This window comes from Rhinichthys klamathensis, unplaced genomic scaffold (genome assembly GCF_029890125.1).
Source record: "Rhinichthys klamathensis goyatoka isolate OS25496 unplaced genomic scaffold, OSU_Roscu_1.1 h1tg000174l_1, whole genome shotgun sequence".
NCBI lineage: Eukaryota > Metazoa > Chordata > Actinopteri > Cypriniformes > Leuciscidae > Rhinichthys > Rhinichthys klamathensis.
Window position 1 is genome coordinate 119,247 of NW_026606704.1, and position 15,334 is coordinate 134,580.

At 41.2% G+C, this 15,334-nt stretch overlaps 2 protein-coding genes across 2 annotated transcripts; one reads left to right on the forward strand and one right to left on the reverse strand.

The window, feature by feature from the left end:
• Nucleotides 1-1,562: 1,562 nt before the first annotated feature.
• On the forward strand, nt 1,563-3,944 carry LOC130092312 (zona pellucida sperm-binding protein 3-like). Its single transcript, XM_056260143.1, has 8 exons — nt 1,563-2,142; nt 2,628-2,746; nt 2,824-2,927; nt 3,007-3,184; nt 3,327-3,444; nt 3,528-3,610; nt 3,695-3,786; nt 3,860-3,944. The coding sequence occupies exons 1-8, from the start codon at nt 1,597-1,599 to the stop codon at nt 3,928-3,930; spliced, it is 1,311 nt and encodes a 436-aa protein (XP_056116118.1). The 5' UTR covers nt 1,563-1,596; the 3' UTR covers nt 3,931-3,944.
• Nucleotides 3,945-8,853: 4,909 nt separating this feature from the next.
• On the reverse strand, nt 8,854-11,615 carry LOC130092313 (zona pellucida sperm-binding protein 3-like). The gene is made up of 8 exons (XM_056260144.1): nt 11,070-11,615; nt 10,073-10,191; nt 9,892-9,995; nt 9,635-9,812; nt 9,373-9,490; nt 9,207-9,289; nt 9,024-9,115; nt 8,854-8,949 (listed from the first exon to the last, which is right to left on the reverse strand). The coding sequence occupies exons 1-8, from the start codon at nt 11,613-11,615 to the stop codon at nt 8,879-8,881; spliced, it is 1,311 nt and encodes a 436-aa protein (XP_056116119.1). The 3' UTR covers nt 8,854-8,878.
• Nucleotides 11,616-15,334: the final 3,719 nt, after the last annotated feature.

Consider the following 15,334-nt stretch of genomic DNA (forward strand, 5'->3'; position numbering starts at 1 on the left):
AAACAGAAACCTAAAGACAATAATCACTTACAACTGTGACAGAGTGTGGTGTTGCAGGAGGATCCAATAATACAATGTGGCCATCAGCAACGGCAAGATAATTAAACCATGATAATCATGCATATTCAATTCTCAATGTATATTCTTAAGCAAATACAACTAATAAAGAAGGACATTAGGAGCATCTAAGTACTAGTAATAAGATTACAGTATACAGCATATGCAGTCAAAGCAGCGTGCACACTGCACAAGTGAATCAATGACTGTAAAATGAATTCAAAATGCCTTTTTAAAATGGTGACAGTGTTGATGATTTTATTTATTAAAACACTGACAAAAACAGTGTAAACATCAATAAATCATAAGTATTAATATGGTACACCTACATTTTACTAAGCCACTTGTCTTGGTAGCTGAGTCTGACGAACTCCCCCCTGGAATCCCATCGACCACAGGTGGCCCTTTATTAAGGGACAGTGCCAGCTCCTCAGCTCCCTTCTTTCTATTGGCTACATAGAAAACTAAATTACATTTAATACTAAATTAGTATTAAATGTCAGTAACAAGTTTAGTAAGTTTAGAAAATATTACCTTGCTGGAGAATGTTTTTGTGTTACATTTTGACTTGGCTCACACTTCTTCTGGCTCCAGAAGGATTACACCTGACAAAACGAGAAGCCAACATATAACTAGCCAATTATGTGCATTACTACTCTAATATTAAGAAATGTATGGAGGCCAACAAGTAAATACTTGTCTATTTTTACTACATGCCCCCAAAAAATTTTTGCGTCACAAATTATAAATGGGGTAGGCTATTTTCCCCTTTCATTGTGACCCACAAAGGGAATATACCCCATTTATAATTTTCTAAACTCAAGCATTTACTCTGTCCATTATTATTTGCCAAGCCAACTTTCTTTTGCTGATGCAGCAGTATTGCTTTTTTATTTATTATTTTTTTTTATAATGGGCTTAGGCTATAGTCTTCATAAGCAAGCATTAAAACCTCCAACTCAGTTTCACCGAAGTATCGTATGTAGCTCGCTTTTTTTCTCCATTGGTTTCCATGGTGACTCCTGAAATCGGCGATCCATTGAAAATGTCTTTATGTACTCGTCGTGCGCGCGCATTAACTCTGGGTTACCAATAGGAGGTTGATTAAACTAACTCAACATAGGTGTTTTGGAACTGACATACCCAGAGTAAGCAAGTTTGGGGTTAACCAACCAAGAGTTCAAGGTTTATCTGACGGTAAGTTAACCTTGCTTTCTGGAATACACCCCAGGTGTATGGCTGTGGCAATACTCACAATTTCCATCACCATGCTTTCTCATTAAGAACAGTGTACTATTCAGCTTTGTATGACCCAACCTCATCCTAGTCAGCACAATTTCTTCCTGTCTAGATCTGGTCGTGTGTGTGTCTTTTCCCACTTTCCCTTGTATCCTATATAGATGTCTTCCTGTGCCACTCTACAGGTCCAGAGGAGAATCAAGGATAATCAATTAAGGTAAAAGGGGTGGAGCCAACTTAACTCAAAGCTGTACAAATTGGCAAAGCCAAGTGCTGGTGTTTGTGTCAAAATTTGTTAGAATGGGGTTCCTGAAAGTTGTCTTAGTGGTGGTTGTGATCAGTGCATTTGATCTGCCTGATGTCTTGGGAAGTTTGAGGTACAGTCCTAGTCCAAGAAGCATGGGGCCAAAATCAGCTCCAACTTCCAGAAGTCCTGCCCTTTCTCCTCTAGGGCTCTGGAACCCTTTGCAAGTGGCTTCTCAGTTTCAGAGTCCTTTGGGTCCTGACTCCAAAAGCCTTGCACAGGAGCCTTTTGGCCTTCAGGAGAAGCAGCTGTTGCAGGGTCCAGTGAAGCCTTTGGATTGGAGGTATCCCATCGTTCCCGAAGTGCAGAGCGAGTTGGCGGTGGACTTCCAGTTGAGGCAACCCGTGACTCCCAGTAGTGTAGCGGTTCAATGTGGCGAGAACCGGGTTCTTGTCGAGGTCCAGCAGGACTTTTTCAGCAATGGTCAGTTGATCCAGCCAACTGGTCTGTCTTTAGGTGGATGTCCTGTTGTTGGTCAGGATCCTGGGTCAAGAGTGCTCATCTTGGAGTATGAATTACAGGACTGCAACAGCGTGCTGATGGTAAGAACAGATACATCTTAATGGGTTATTTTTTCGTGGCAGAGGACCTTTTCAAAGAAAGTCAATTCACTTGATTTTACAATGCCAGGCAAGCTAAGACCAATTTTTATCTATTTGAATGGGTAAGTCCTGAATTTTCAAGCTACTTGCCTTCAAATAACCCTTCAAACCAACATCTGATGTAAACTATCCCATCAATGGTATGAAAGGAGCTTAAGAAACAAGAACACTAAATCTTGGGCCTTAATAGTTTTAAAGCTAGTTTTTACCCTGGAACAGCAAAATGTTCAATCCTTAGTGCATGTCTCCAAAACATTGACTATCTCTGGCAACACCGGAGCTTCTGAGGGCAGCTGTGGTGATGAGAAGAATTTACTAATTGGTGATTTGCTCTTTAGGAATTCCACCATATTGCACCTTCTCTTGCTCTTGGTGTATGTAAAGTCTTTGGCATGACCCTCTTGGTAACCCCAATCTTTTTACAGATGAATGAGGATGAGCTTGTCTACACCTTCTCTCTTACCTACACCCCTGAGGCGCTTGCAGGTACTCCGATTACCCGAGCCGATGGGGCAATTGTTGGTGTTCAATGCCATTATCAAAGGTACAGGATCTCTGTGACTTTCTGCACTTTCTCGTGCAACTGGGATACCATTTAATGGGTACTTTCATGAACCGCAGGATCCAAAATGTAAGCAGTGATGCCTTGAGGCCAACATGGGTCCCTTATGCCTCAACAGAGGCTGGTGAAGAAGTCTTGCTGTTCTCCCTGAAGATCATGATGGGTTGGTACAGGTTTTCTTTCAATAAAATAAACCTTAACGCTTGCTATTGTGGCGGTGCCTAAAATGTTTTTTTGTGTAGATGATTGGTCCTATCAGAGGCCTTCATACTCCTATTTCCTGGGTGGCGTTATTAACATCGAGGCATCTGTGAAGCAGTACAATCATGTGCCTCTGCGTGTGTTTGTGGACAGCTGTGTGGCCACTCAAGTACCTGATGTGAACTCTCTTCCGAGATATTCCTTCATTGAGAATCACGGGTAAGATCATGGACCTTGATGCAGTAAGACCGTTAAAGTTGCCTTTTGTAACCACATTGTCACAGTCATGGGTAAGGTCTAGTTGCTTGATGCTCAACAGTTGACATTCATGAGTTGCTCTTTGTGATGGTTTTGTCGTCAGGTGCTTTGTGGATGCCAAAACTACAGCTTCCAGCTCCCGCTTCATGCCTCGGTCCCAGGTTGACAAGATCCAGTTCCAGCTGGAGGCGTTCATGTTCCAGGAGGGCAACAATCCTTCTGTATGTACTATGAATATCATGAGTTAATTTGACTTCTCCTCCCATCTGCTTTGGTTTTGTGACTTGTCTGTCATCTCTTGCAGATCTACATAACATGTATTCTGAAGGCAACTATTGCTTCTGCACCCAGTGACGCCCAGCGCAAATCCTGTTCCTTTGCCAATGGGTACGTGAGGTTTTTTTTTTGGGGGGGGGGGGGGGGGGGAGACTTTTCTCATGGTGAAGGTTCTATGTCTTTGTTTTGTTGCAGGTGGTTTGCTGCTGATGGAAACGACCAAGTTTGTGGTTGCTGTGACTCAACATGTGGTCCTGATGGTGCATTTCCTGCTTCACCCTATGGAGGTTGGTAGCATTTGCTCTTTCTAAGGTTGCTCTTGATTCAAGTGCTTTAACTTGGATTTTTTCTTCTCTTTAGGCATTCAGTGGGAAGGCAAGGCCTCACTTGGTCCTGTAATGGTTCAAGGGCAAAAGAGAGGTTCTCAATAAAACTGGCAAATCAATCCTTGGTTGTACCTGACTTGTCATTTTGCTGCATGTCTGGTTTAACTACTTTTGCCTTGAAAAGGTTTCTCAATCTGCCAATGTGGTAAAACTGATAGACGTCCTGTACTTTTCAAGTCCCATATAGCATGCAACCATCGGGTTGCCCAAGTTATTAACTTCTCTTTTCTCCATAGGGAATGATAATGAACTTTTTAAAGGGGTCATATAATGCCACTTTTGTACAAGCTAATATGATTCTTTTGGGTCTAAATTAAAAGTTTGTAATATACTTTAATTAAATTCTCGTTAGTATTGTAAGAACACTAATTTTACCTGGTCAAAAACAGCTTTGTTTTCAGCATGCCGTTTCAGTGCATATGCTTTTAAATGATGATGAGCTCTGCTCACCCCGCCCCTCTGTTCTGTGCATACACCGTTTGTAACACAATAACCATAACGCCTTGTTCACTATAAACGTGGGATTATGAATTATATTGAGAACGTCGTACATAGCAAACATGCCTTAATGTACCCTTAGTGTAAACCTTAGGCGCATTCATCGTGAAGCGTGCAAGCGATTTGCAAAGATTAATATAAAGGTTGATAAAACGTTACACTCACTTCAGTTCTTCTGGAGGTTCAGCAGGAACACGAATCGTTGGTACCGATCCTTTATCCAGGAGCAGCTTCTTAGCAAAACCAGCTTTATACTGATCCTCGTTTATAAAGCAGTCTGTTGAGGTGATTCGCGCAAACATTAAAGCAGTGACGTTGTTCGTGGGGAATATTCCATTCGTAAACAACTCAGCCACTGTGTCTTCAGCGGTTCGGATTTAGGAACATTAAAATGACTGCCGTGTTCCTTATTGCACCCAAGAACAGAACACCACAATCGCTTAGATGCCATTCTGCTCAAAGACAGTCCGTGTGGAATATGATTGACAAATCGCTCGCGAGGGTGGGTCTGTTGAAATGCTGCTGTCAATCAACAATCGTGGGAGGGGCATCCAACGGCTTGATTTGAGACAAGAAAACAAGGCTCAGTTATTCATGTAGGTTGTCTACAAACCGGAAGGTTGGTGGTTCAATCCCCGGTTCCACCTGACCAAGTGTCGAGGTGTCCATGAGCAAGACACCTAACCCCAGCTGCTCCCGACGAGCTGGATGGTGCCTTGCATGGCTGACACCGCCGTCGGTGTGTGAATGTGAGGCAATATGTAAAGCGCTTTGGTTGCCATTGGGTCTGTGAAAGCGCTATATAAATGCAGTCCATTTACCAAAACATATATAAGAATAAACATATATTTGTATTTTATGATGGTTGTGTAAAGGCACTGCCAACACATTTCAGTATAATCAACTTGTAAAAGTGCATGTATCATTATATGACCCCTTTAAAGACCGCTAGTGAAAGCTCAAGGTTATGCTATTGAAGCAGTTAGTTTGTTACAATTTGTTTAACAGAAGAATTCCACTGAGGCATTTATACAGTGCTTTCATTTGTACTACTGTACACCCAAAGTGCTTCACAATCATATCAGGGGATATCTCCTCAACCACCACCAGTGTGCAGCATCCACTTGGATGATGCGACAGCAGCCACAGTACAATGGTACCAGTGCGCTCACCACACACCAGCTATAGGTGGAGAGGAGTTATAGAGCAAATTCAATGCATGGGGATTATTAGGAGGCCGTGATTGGCAAGGGCTAATGGAGGGGATTTGTCCAGGACACTGGGGTTACTCCCCTACTCTTTACCAGAAGTGACATGGGATTTTTAATGACCACAAAGAGTCAGGACCTCGGTTTAACGTCTCATCTGAAATTAAATGCTCTTAAATTGGCAAACAAATCTTTCCAAAAGAACTCTGCCGGGTACACCTTGTCCCATTAAGCACTGTGGGTGTTGTAATGTAGTCAGTCTTTTCATATTTCTCTTGTCTCTGCATATTTTGATACTTGGTTGCTTATTCAACTCGTTGACTTGTACAGACTAATTTGCTGCTGGTTCATTTGAAGATTTCCTATGGGGTTTTTCAATGTGACAATTTTGTTCTACACACCTATAGCGCAAATTGATGCAGCATGTTCATTTTAGAAAATTGAATGTTTTTAATTAGAGAACCCATTTGGTGTGTATGTTGTAGAACAGAACGTCAAAGTATCATAGGAAAATCCAGAAGGAACCAGCAGTGACTTGGTCTTGGTCCTCCAACACTCTATAGACTGAACATGTAATATGCATGCGCATAATGTACTTTTGCACAAATTCAAGTTTTTGTTGTGTACACGGTATACACGGTAATGATATACACGGTATACAAGTATCAAAGCGTTGTGAATTCCGGCTCGCGTACCCCGAAGTGATAAAATAAAACAAAATTTTGTATCAAAATTTATAGGCAAGAAAAGTAGTTTGTTTAGGCTGGGTTGTATGAATTACAAACCTGCGCACAGATTTTAAAAAGCACATAACTATAGAATTCTGAATGAGCATGTGAACGCCGTCAGCGTTAATCACAGGTTCGCGTTTAAAGTCTGATCATTTCGACGGAGGTGAATCAATCAAAGTTAACTTTAGCTGGAAGTAACATTATTCAAGAACCGCTATAACGCCAAAACAATCTGTTACCTTAAATTATATGTTTATCTCTGTAAAGCTGCTTTGAAACAATCCATTGTTAAAAGCGCTATATAAATGAAGATGACTTGACTTCAAAACACTGTTGTCATGTAAATGAACCATGCCTAAGTTTTTATTTGAAAATTGTGTCATGTAAATACCCCCTCAATGTTTCAGATAAGAGAACCAAAGTGCCTGTGCACAAATCCACACTTGATGTCTTGGCCACTTGACCACACGTGCATTTGACAGGAAGTGCGTGCACAAGACTGTCCCATGTCTTAAAAATACCAAAGCTCAGTGACCTTAATGTCCACTAAACCCACACCATCTCGAATACCGCTTTGGAGGTATTCAAGGCTAAGCGTATCCCATCATGCATCGTGTTTGGAAACTGGCATGCCCCGAAATCACAAGATGGGTAACACTTTATTTTGATGGTCCCTTTTGAACATTGTTGACTGTAGGTGTGTCCCAATTCAAAGCTGCAGCCTTCGGAGGCTGCATTCAAAGGCCGATTGCGTCATCGGGGCACGACAAAGGCTACCCTGATTCAAAAGCCACTTCAAATGTGCCCTTCGTTACAAACTCTTTCCGTTCCATTTTATTTTTGCTGGATGTGTGGTAGAGCAAATAAAGTTTATCCATGAGGATTTTGAAATGATCAGTTGCTCCAATTTCTTTGAATGTGTCACTCACAGCAAGCTCAAGTCTATGAGCTGTACAATGCCAACCAGTGACACCAGGGAACAGGGCTTGCATTCAAGCTACTTCCCCACTTTAACATCCAAACATCAAGTTGTAATGACAATCAGTTGTTTCCCCTCTGCGGTGAAAAATCAAGCTTTTAATGTGGTTTAAATGTCTCTGTGGGGTTTTTAAATATGCTTTAAGACAAACCATGTGCATATTCATAACTCAACACCATTGAGTATTTTCTCCTTAAAACTGCAGTGAACCAAATACAGTCTCAAACACGGTTTGAAATCGCAAGTGTTTGACATCACAAACTACCATGTAACCAATCAGGCCAATGTGTGATCGTCAACGAGTGGATCTCTGAGCTGCTGTGAATGGAGGCAGGGCTCATTTGCACATTCATAGAATGACGTATACTAAATGAGGCAAGGGTGTCAAGTTACATTTAAGTGGAAGCTGCACACTGGTGGTGGTTGAGGAGATATCCCCTGATATGATTGTGAAGCGCTTTGGTGTACAGTAGTACAAATGAAAGCGCTGTATAAATGACTCAGTGGTAATGATTTTCACCAGGAATTCTTCTGTCAAACAAATTGTAACAAACTAATTACTTCAAAAGCATAACCTTGAGCTTTCACTAGCGGTCTTATAGGTTCATCATTTAAAACTCCCTATGGAGAAAGTAAAGTTAATAACCTCGGGAACCCTATGTTTGCATGCTATATGGCAGTGGTTCTCAACCTTTTTTTGTCTGAGACCCCCTTTTTCCCAAGAAAATATTTTAGGGCCCCCCCTTCACATTTAATGATATTATCGCTCTTGTAAGCTTGCAGCTAGGAAGACAAAATGTTGTTTACAAACGGTATGCTTACTATAACCAGATGTTTATGCACATAGCCTATAATATTGAAAATAGAATGACAAAAACATCATTAGGCCCTTTGTAAATTATAAACGTAAGCCTAGGAGAAGCCTATATTTTGGCCCTATTTGAAATCCAAAAACAAAAATATCCACAGTGGTGTGTAGGTAAAAAGAATATAGGCTATTACTAAATGACTGCTTTCTCAATACTTGCAAGTTATTTGTGAGGCTTTATTTTTTACGCTTTTGGCGCTATAGCAAGCGATAATAAACTTGCATTTATTAACAGAATGCGTCTTTCGGAAGAACATTGTAGCCGGAACTACCTCTGTGTACGTCTTTGACGAGTCACGCAGGCACTGGGCTACTCCACAGCAATCCGAACCAGTGTAAAATAGTCCCATGTAAATACTTACTATAGGTGTACCATAGTGGTTCAGGATCAGACAACACGGATTGAAAATGGATTCATGATGAACTGGCTCATATAAATTGAACCAAAAAAAAGTTAAGGACTTTTAATAGTCATTGCTCAAAACATTTCAAAATATGACGCGACCCCCCCCTACAGAGCTCGCTGAGGCCCCCTTGTGGGCCGTAACCCCCCCGTTGGGAACAGATGCTATATGGGACTTGAAGTACAGGACAACTATCGGTTTCGCCACATTGCTTTTGGCTTTCAAAAATTGCCTCATTCTGAAAGTTCAATCAGACATGCAGCAAAATGACAAGTCAGGTACAACCAAGGATTGATTTGTCAGTTTTATTGAGAACCTCTCTTTTGCCCTTGAACCATTACAGGACCAAGTGAGGCCTTGCCTTCCCACTGAATGCCTAAAGATAAGGAAAAAAGCCAATTTAGAGCACTTGAATCAAAAGCAACCTTAGAAAGAGCAAATGCTACCAACCTCCATAGGGTGAAGCAGCAAATACACCATCAGGACCACATGTTGAGTCACAGCAACCACAAACTTGGTCGTTTCCATCAGCAGCAAACCACCTGCAACACAAAAGAAATGGAACCTTCCACATAGAAAAAGTCAACTTAATCCTCCATCCCCCCCAAAAAAAACCCCACACAACTCACGTACCCATTGGCAAAGGAACAGGATTTGCGCTGAGCGTCACTGGGTGCAGAAGCAATAGTTGCCTTCAGAATACATGTTATGTAGATCTGCAAGGGATGACAGACAAGTCACAAAACCAAAGCAGATGGGAGGAGAAGTCAAGTTAACTCATGATATTCATAGTACATACAGAAGGATTGTTGCCCTCCTGGAACATGAACGCCTCCAGCTGGAACTGGATCTTGTCAACCTGGGACCGAGGCATGAAGCGGGAGCTGGAAGCTGTAGTTTTGGCATCCACAAAGCACCTGACGACAAAACCATCACAAAGAGCAACTCATGAATGTCAACTGTAGAGCATCAAGCAACTACACCTTACCCATGACTCTGTGACAATGTGGTTACAAAAAGCAACTTAAACAGTCCTACCAAATCAAGGTGCATGATCTTACCCGTGATTCTCAATGAAGGAATATCTCGGAAGAGAGTTCACATCAGGTGCTTGAGTGGCCACACAACGGTCCACAAACACACGCAGAGGCACATGATTGTACTGCTTCACAGATGCCTCGATGTTAATAACACCACCCAGGAAATAGGAGTATGAAGGCCTCTGATAGGACCAATCATCTACACAAAAAAACATTTTAGGCACCGCCACAATAGCAAGGGTTAAGGTTTATTTTATTGAAAGAAAACCTGTACCAACCCATCATGATCTTCAGGGAGAACAGCAAGACTTCTTCACCAGCCTCTGTTGAGGCATAAGGGACCCATGTTGGCCTCAAGGCGTCACTGCTTACATTTTGGATCCTGCGGTTCATGAAAGTACCCATTAAATGGTATCCCAGTTGCACGAGAAAGTGCAGAAAGTCACAGAGATACCGTACCTTTGATAATGGCATTTAACACCAACAATTGCCCCATCAGCTCGGGTAATCGGAGTACCTGCAAGCGCCTCAGGGGTGTAGGTAAGAGAGAAGGTGTAGACAAGCTCATCCTCATTCATCTGTAAAAAGATTGTGGTTACCAAGATGGTTATCCTAAAGACTTTACATACACAAAACCGTGCACTCATATTGCTATGAATGGGAGAACGTGCACTGTGCAATATGGTTGAATTTCAAAAAAAAAAAAAAAAAAAAAAAAAAAAGTTACACTTTATTTCGATAGTCACTTTAGACATTCTACTAACTATAAGTAACTTTTCAACAACATGTCAACTAACTGTCAGAGTATTAGTAGACTGTAGTAGACTGGTAGGTTATGGTTAGGTGTTAGGGTTCGGGTTAGAAGAACAAGTTGACTTGTAGTTGCTAAGTTACTTATAGTTAGTAGAGTGTCTGTTGGGGTACCAACAAAATAAAGTGTTAGCAGATATTAAGCAGACAGTCTTCTAATACTCTAATGACAGTTAGTTGACATGTAGCTGCTAAGTTACTTATAGTTAGTATAATGTCTAAAGTGGACTATCGAAATAAAGTGTTACAAAAAAAAAAAAAAAAAAAAAATTAGTAAATTCTTCTCATCACCACAGCTGCCCTGAGAGGCTCAGGTGTTGCCAGAGATAGTCAATGTTTTGGAGACATGCACTAAGGATTGAACATTTTGCGGTTCCAGGGTAAAAACTAGCTTTAACACTATTAAGGCCCAAGATTTAGTGTTCTTGTTTCTTAAGCTCCTTACATACCATTTATGGGATAGTTTACATAAGATGTTGGTTTGAAGGGTTATTTAAAGGCAAGTAGCTTGAAAATTCAGGATTTACCCATTCAAATAGATAAAAATTGGTCTTAGCTGCCCTGACATTGTAAAACCAAGTAAACTGACTTTCCTTGAAAAGGTCCTCTGCCACAAAATAACCCATTAAGATGCATCTGTTCTTACCATCAGCACGCTGTTGCAGTCCTGTAATTCATACTCCAAGATGAGCACTCTTGACCCAGGATCCTGACCAACAACAGGACATCCACCTAAAGACAGACCAGTTGGCTGGATCAACTGACCATTGCTGAAAAAGTCCTGCTGGACCTCTACGAGAACCCGGTTCTCGCCACATTGAACCGCAACGCTGCTGGGAGTCATGGGTTGCCTCAACTGGAAGTCCACCGCCAACTCGCTCTGCACCTCTGGAACGATGGGATACCTCCAATCCAAAGGCTTCACTGGACCCTGCAACAGCTGCTTCTCCTGAAGGCCAAAAGGCTCCTGTGCAAGGCTTTTGGAGTCAGAACCCAAAGGACTCTGAAACTGAGAAGCCACTTGCAAAGGGTTCCAGAGCCCTAGAGGAGAAAGGGCAGGACTTCTGGAAGCTGGATCTGATTTTGGCCCCATGCTTCTTGGACTAGGACTGTACCTCAAACTTCCCAAGACATCAGGCAGATCAAATGCAAAGATCACAACCACCACTAAGACAACTTTCAGAAACCCCATTCTAACAAATTGTGACACAAACACCACAACACACACCAGCGCTTGGCTTTGCCAATTTGTACAACTTTGAGTTAAGGTGGCTCCACCCCTTTTACCTTAATTGATCATCCTTGATTCTCCTCTGGACCTGTAGAGTGTATGCATTTTGGGGACGCACCAATATTTATTTCAAATGACATTATGAAATAAATATTTTTCTCCAAAACACGTTCGCCACAATTATTGGCACCCCTAGAATGTTTTATGAGTAAAATATCTCTAAAGTATATTCCCATTAATATGTACCTTTTTTTAGCCCACCAGGGTGACTAGGAACATGAAATTGTCTAGCTATGACTTCTTGTTTCACAGGAGTTTAAATATGAGGAAACACAAAGGCCAAATTCACTTAATCATTCATAACAATGAGTAAAACCAAAGAACATAGTTCTGATGTGCATCAAAAGATTGTTGAGCATCACAAAATAGAGAGTGGCTGTAAGAAAATTGTTAAAGAATTGAAAATCCCTATTTTGACCATCAGGGCAATAATTAAGAAGTTCCAATCAACTAAAGATGTTACGAATCTGCCAGGAAGAGGAAGTGTGTCTATATTGTCTTAATGCACAGTGAGGAGGAAAATTTGAGTGGCTAAAGACTCTCCAAGGATCACAGATGGAGAATTGCAGAGATTACTTGAGTCTTGGGGGTCAGAAAGGCTAAAGAACTATTTCAAACAACCCCTACATCACCACATGTTGTTTGGGAGGGTTTCAAGAAAAATCCTCCTCGCTCCTCCAGAAATAAACTCCAGCAATTCAGTTGTCAGACATGACTGGAACTTCAAAAGGGACCGGATTCTATGCTCAAAAAAGGGCTTTTTGGCAGCAAACCCACCAGATGTTTTTGGTGCAAACAGGGATAAAAAGTACCCCATGCATACAGTTATATATTGATGGATCTTATATGTTGTGGGCCTATTTTTGTCCTGGAGGTCCTGGACATCTTGTTCAGATATATGGTATTTTGGAAATCCTGACTGCGTCTGCTAGAAATCCTATAATGGGCCGTGGTTGGATCTTCCACCAGGACAGCGGTCTGAAAAACATCCATCTTTATCAACACAAAAATGGGAAACCGAGCACAAAATGAAGCTTCTGCCATGACCGTCCCAGGCCCCTAAACGTAACCCTATAGAAAATGAGTGGGGTGAACTGAACATGAACTTGTGAATCTGAAGGATCTGGAGAGATTCTGTATGGAGGAATGGTCTCTGATCTCTTATCAGTTGTTCTCCAAACTCATCAGTCATTATAGAAGAAAACTCAGAGCTGTTATCTTGGCAAAAGGAGATTGCAAAAAGTATTTAATAACAGGGAGCCAATAATTATGGCCAGCGTGTTTTGGAGAAAAGCATTTATTTCATAATAAGATTTACCCCCCACTTTCAATTCCTGTACTTCAATGAAAGGTTAGATTTTTGCACAGTTTTTGAATGAAAGATCAAAAATTTATTTTTTACAGCCATTTTTGATCATATTTACTAAGGGTGCTAATTCTGATCATTACTGTATGTAAAAGTTTGTAGTTTTGAGAAAATTACGTTTATGCGTGGTTTGTGAAAAAAACTAAAAGAATTGTCACGGAAATAAGGCCATAAAACCCATACTGACTATTTGTTCACAAGACTTTTGAAAATTGTATCACGTAGTCTAGAGTTTTTGTTTCAAAACGATGTGAAAATCATTCTGCCCACTCATTCACATAAAATAATATATTGATTTAAAATTTGTAAGACATATTTTGTGTAAGAAAGCTCTCTACGAGGAGGCGTCAATCATCATAAATATTGATGTGTTTCACACCTGGGAAGACAAAGACCCTCCCATAATAGTCTCGCGTAGCCAGACCTTCAGACTGACGGCTGCTTTCTTTGGCCAAGGCCCGCCCATAAGGCCATTTGATCGACATGTAAAACAACCAATTACAGTTCGTTTCGTTCAGCGTGTCCCCACAACAACAGACCGGCGTGCAACAAGTCAGTCAGCATAGAAAATCAAAGAAGGAGAAGAAAACTTCAAGAGTCTATGCCGTGAACCTCGCGTACTTTTAAGAATCCTACGTTTAGCTGATCTTGATAAATGCTCATTGTCACTCATGTAAACACAACAGTTTTTCTTCCGCAATCACACGTCTGCACTTTGTTTCCCGGCTGACCGAAATCAAACGCGACACTCGCGCCCCCCGGAAATCCGATAAAATTCAACCAATCAGATGACGACTTCGACATTCCTGAAGTGTTTCCAGTTAAGTGTACCATATGCATCAGACGTTTAGCCAACGTTCCGTGGGCGTGACGTCTGAGGCTGAGACTAGACAGTACAGTATAGTTGTGATTTTGCTGTAAAAACATGTTTTGTATAGCTAGCTAACAGGGGAGCTCTAAGCACACGTAACGTCTCTAAAGTGGATTTACATAACCATATACATCTTAAACACGCTTATTAAAAATGTCTATTTACATCTGAAAGGAAAATATTGTAAGTATTGACATATTGCAGATGAGCACATCACAACATGAAAAAGACATCTGAGTGATGTATATGGCATTATTATATGATAACGTTAATTCACTGTTGTCAACACTGTTGACATTAGACAAATGTGCTGTAAATAAGGTAAATAAACAAATCTATAAAGTAACTAAACATGTTTTTATTCAGACTGGTGTGAGCACTGAGGATGAGGAGCCCAGAGCTGAATCCTGGAAACGGTGCCATGGATGAGACGCTCCATCTCTCCATCTGCCCTTATGAGTCCCTCCATCTCTCCATCTGCCCTTATGAGTCCCTCCATCACTCCATCTGCCCTTATGAGTCCCTCCATCTCTCCATCTGCCCTTATGAGTCCCTCCATCTCTCCATCTGCCCTTATGAGTCCCTCCATCTCTCCATCTGCCCTTATGAGTCCCTCCATCTCTCCATCTGCCCTTATGAGTCCCTCCATCACTCCATCTGCCCTTATGAGTCCCTCCATCTCTCCATCTGCCCTTATGAGTCCCTCCATCTCTCCATCTGCCCTTATGAGTCCCTCCATCTCTCCATCTGCCCTTATGAGTCCCTCCATCTCTCCATCTGCCCTTATGAGTCCCTCCATCTCTCCATCTGCCCTTATGAGTCCCTCCATCTCTCCATCTGCCCTTATGAGTCCCTCCATCTCTCTTTGATTGTGAAGCGCAGCGCAGAACAAGCTCCGGCACGAAGGCACGGTCAGCTCTGGTGAATTCTTCAGAGTAAAGCCGCAGAATGGGAACCGCTGTGTTGAGATGGCAGTATGTGGGGCTCAGCGCCTGTAAATACATGCTTGTAGTTTGAATAAAAATTTGTTTCATGTGTTGTTGAATTGTACATGCAACAATTATTGCATATGGTTTATTGTGTGATGGTTACTTTTATTTGTTCTTTTAGTCATTTATTCATGTTTCTTATTGTTGTCAGTATATAAAATATAATTATTTAATGTACGCATTAATTCATTGCTTGACTGACAATTGAGATGTTCACGTGTATTCATGCATAACTCATATGACAAATTACATTTTGCTTGTTTTATTAAATTATATCATTTTTAGTATATAAAAAAGTAATATAATTAAGTATTGGTCAGCATTTAATATTATTTTGTTTAAGTTTTGGGGTGGGCTAACAATGCAATTCATTCTGAGGTAATATTAATTTTTG